Here is a 3,800-nt window from a genome sequence, read left to right on the forward strand (position 1 = left end):
GGGTTGGGAAGATCCCCTGGAAAAGGGAAAGGCTCTCCCCTCTAGTATTCTGGTCTGGAGAATTCCATGGACCGTATAGTCCATGGGATCACAAAGAGTCGGACACGACTAAGTGACTTTCATTTCACTTTCTCCTTTGCGTTTCACTTCCAGAACTGGAAGTGGGGTTGGACTTCCTTGAGGGCTGGGGTGGGTCCTACCTAAAGGCTCAGCCACTCATAGCGGCGGGCTGAGCCTGTGGCACACAGGTCGGAGGCTCCCCCACATCCTAGTTTTTCCTCCTCCTCTTCTCCCTTCTCTTTGCTCTCCTTCCTCCGCACTCCCTCTCTCCCAGTACTGAGGTGCACCGGGTCCTCTTTCAGTTCCACCTCTGGCGGGTGTGTCTCCCTCCTCCCGCGTGTTGCGCCTCCTGGGTCCCGGCAGCTGCAGTTCCCCCAGAGGCCTACAGAGGGAGCTGCCGCGCCACCTGCGGGGCAGTGCGGCTGCGGCGCGCGCTTCCTGTGAGGTCAGGTGGGAGGAAGCGGCCTGGGAGCCGCGGCGAGTGGACGCCACCGGGGCCCGGGAGCCGCGCCCGCAGGTGAGTGTCCGAAACCCTGGGCGCGGGGGAGCGAGGGTGCATTCCTCCCTTCCCCTGGGCCTGGTCTCGGAGTCGGGCTCCGCGGCCCGGGCAGCGGCCCCTCCCACCCCGGCAGCGCGCCCTGCCAGCCCCGTTCCCCACCCCCACCTCCCGTAGTGGCAGGAGCTGGAAGGGCCCACCGCACCCTCAGCCCACCCAGCGGGGCGGGATGGCGAGGCACAAAGGGACTGCGGAGGGCCCTTGGACCCTCTTGGTTATTTGCAAGGGCCAGCAGGCTTCAAAAAGGGGATCCGCCTGTCCATGCCTTGGGCAAGGGAAAAGGGCTCTTAACCCCTTTTGGCGAGTGTGTTACGAGTGCTTTTGAAAATTAGACGAAAACTGTGGCTCATATTCTGAGAAATAATGGCCTTGACCCAGATTCGGGGAGAAGCGTGGAAGGACCCCCAGCTCCAGCCGTGGACTCCCTTGGGGCCCTCCCCCCTCCTTTTCTCCCTTCCGCTCCCAGGTCCGCAGCAGCATCCCCCATCCTGTATTTCGGGAAGGCTGGCCCCGCCCTCCTGGTGTTAGCTGAGAGGTGAGGGACAGCTGAGGGTAAGCCCTTTGCAGGAAAGCAGCTCTGCAGTGGGCCCTGTCTCCTGCGGGCAGAAGGCCTGAGTACCTAGCATCTCCCCGAAGGAACAGCCCACTGGACCATTGTTTAACGGAAGGGAAATGGAGAGAGACACTGAACTCCACAGTTAGTAACAGACAGGGACCTTGGGCCAGAGCTCTTGGTTTCGTGTTCTTTCTCTGCTGGCCATGAATGGGTGGTCCTAGGTGAGTGAGGTAAGCCCCTCTGGGTCTCTAGCTGGAGCAGCCCTGGAAGATTGTTGGGAGGTGTGAGTGAGATGAGCCTGGGTGGACTTGATGAGCAAGGGTTGTCATCTCCTTTGTTGCTGGCGGTGGTGATTAATAATAAAACTTCCTTCTGCAAGGATCTTTTTTCTTTTTTTTTTTTCCGCCCTGCAGCAAGTGGGAACTTACACATGCCCCCTACATTGGAAGTGAGAAGTCTTAACCACTGGGCTGCCAGAGAAGTCCCTCGAAGGTCCTTTTGATAGTTTTCCTAGTGGACTCTTTCAAACAGCTAGTATTTGTTTCTCTTCTCTTTATTAACTAGACACACCGTCTGCTCAGCCTGGGTCACCAATGTGAGCACCCAGAATTGCAGTTTTTCCCACTGAAAGCAAGCATCTCTTTGGTGAATGTTTTCCTTCAGGTGTTTTGAGGCCTGGTGAAAGGTGCAGCCTGGAAGGATGGTCCGGATCTTGGCCAATGGGGAAATTGTGCAGGATGATGACCCCCGCGTGAGGAATACTACCCAGCCGCGCAGTAGCACTCCTCGACAGGTAGGCACCCAGCCCTGTGGATGAGAGCAGCTGGTCTCCTGTCCAATGTACCAATTACTTCCTCGATCCCAGAGGCTCCCTTGCTGGTGATTAACCTTCTCTGTACTGAAGCCCTGTTTATAGAGAGCAGGGCTGGGCAGCCTGGGGGTTTAAGGCTTGCGGAAAACCCCAGTAGATTTATTTCTCAGCCCTCTGCCTCCCCAGCTCTCCTTTCTCCAGGCAGCCTTCCCAGACTTCAAACCCAAGAGCTCTCTCCCTTAATCTGGTCAGCAACCCCTACTGGAGCCAGCATCTTTTAGAGTCTGTTGGATGAGAGAGAAGCTGGAAAATAAGTGGAGAAGATGAGCCCATGGCTGCACGATGAGTTGAAAAGAAGGAAGGAGGAGGTTAAAAATGTCCTCCCAGAAGCCACGCCCTGTAGTCTTATCTCGTTGCCTCCTTCCTCTACTCTCTCTCACGTGAAGGAGGGAATGTGGATTGGCATTTTCTATGCTCTGAGAGCGTGTGACTCAGTGGTTGGACTAGCATTTGGGCTACCCATAGTGGTATGGGTAGCATTTGGGGATTGCTGAGAAAGGAGGGGGTGGCCCCAGGTGGTCTTAGGGGAGGGCAGGCATCCTCCTGCCTCCAGTGCCTCAGCTCCAGGGAAGCTTTCTCTGGATTCATTCGTCTCTCTCTGTCTTCACCTCGCAGAGCTTTCTCAATAGGGGCCACGGTGCCTCCCTGGGGGGTCCCGGCCCCCGCCAGCAGCAGGCAGGCGCCAGGCTGGGTGCCGCCCAGTCCCCCTTCAATGACCTCAACCGGCAGCTGGTGAATATGGGCTTCCCACAATGGCATCTGGGCAACCACGCCGTGGAGCCGGTGACCTCCATCCTGCTGCTCTTCCTGCTCATGATGCTCGGCGTGCGCGGGCTCCTGCTGGTGGGCCTCGTCTACCTGGTGTCCCACCTGAGTCAGCGGTGACCTCCAGGGGCTGCTGGGGGGCAGGTGTGTGGGAGGGGGAGCTTTGGGGCCTCGGTGTGAGAGCAGGCACGTGGGGAGGAGTTCCACACCGGTGCCTTGAGGGTGTGCTCAGAGAGCCTGTGTGTACATTGTGTTAAGCAAGAGGCAGAGGGAGCCTCTAGTCCAACATTCCCAAAGGATCGGGTGATCCCCACTTCATTCCCTTGAGACGTGTTTAGCTAGTGTCAGACATTAAGCACAAAGTCACAGCAAAAGAGGGATTCTCTTTCCAATTCTCTTCCAGTCCTTTTATGCCAAGAAGAAAGTCTCTGCTAGATGCCAATGTGTTCTCATGCCCAGAACACAGGCTGGCTTCCCCGTTACTAGGGAGCAGGCCTGGGGCTTAGTGGGAAAAGTTTCCAGACTTTTATAGCTCCGTTCCATTTTAATGGTATATTTTTATTGGCTACCTTTTATTTATGACACGTGGTACTGGTATTCTACTTATTGTGGTGGCATTTTCAATAAAGAAATTTCAGTAAAAGTGTGTCCATGTAAAGACATGGGTAGTACGGCTGCATGGAGATCTGGAAGACATGGTAAGGGTGGTTTGGGAGTGGCTGGGGCTGGTGAAATGGGCAGAGGCGGGTACTGACCTTGGGGGGTGGTTTCTAACCTTTTCCCTGCAGCCTCTGAGAGCAGGGGCAGTGGGCCAGGTAAAGCCTGGAGTTGGGCCTTTTGACTGATGGCTTGGATAACTGGCTCACTCTTAGTTGTGGGCCTTGTTGGGGTGGGGTGGCGTGGGGCAGGTCCTCTGATAAGAACAACCAGTGAGGCTGTGGGCTGTGTCAGGACAGCTGGGGTGCAGGTCTCCCTGGCCCAGGGGCTCGGAC

General features: G+C 56.6%; 1 protein-coding gene across 1 annotated transcript; it reads left to right on the plus strand.

Annotated features, from left to right (window-relative positions):
- The first annotated feature begins 508 nt into the window (after positions 1–508).
- On the plus strand, positions 509–3,451 carry FAM241B (family with sequence similarity 241 member B). The gene is made up of 3 exons (XM_027962263.2): positions 509–577; positions 1,836–1,965; positions 2,659–3,451. Exons 2-3 carry the CDS (start codon positions 1,873–1,875, stop codon positions 2,926–2,928), a joined length of 363 nt encoding a protein of 120 aa, XP_027818064.1. The 5' UTR covers positions 509–577; positions 1,836–1,872; the 3' UTR covers positions 2,929–3,451.
- Positions 3,452–3,800: the final 349 nt, after the last annotated feature.

This window comes from Ovis aries, chromosome 25, assembly GCF_016772045.2.
Source record: "Ovis aries strain OAR_USU_Benz2616 breed Rambouillet chromosome 25, ARS-UI_Ramb_v3.0, whole genome shotgun sequence".
NCBI classification, from domain to species: domain Eukaryota; kingdom Metazoa; phylum Chordata; class Mammalia; order Artiodactyla; family Bovidae; genus Ovis; species Ovis aries.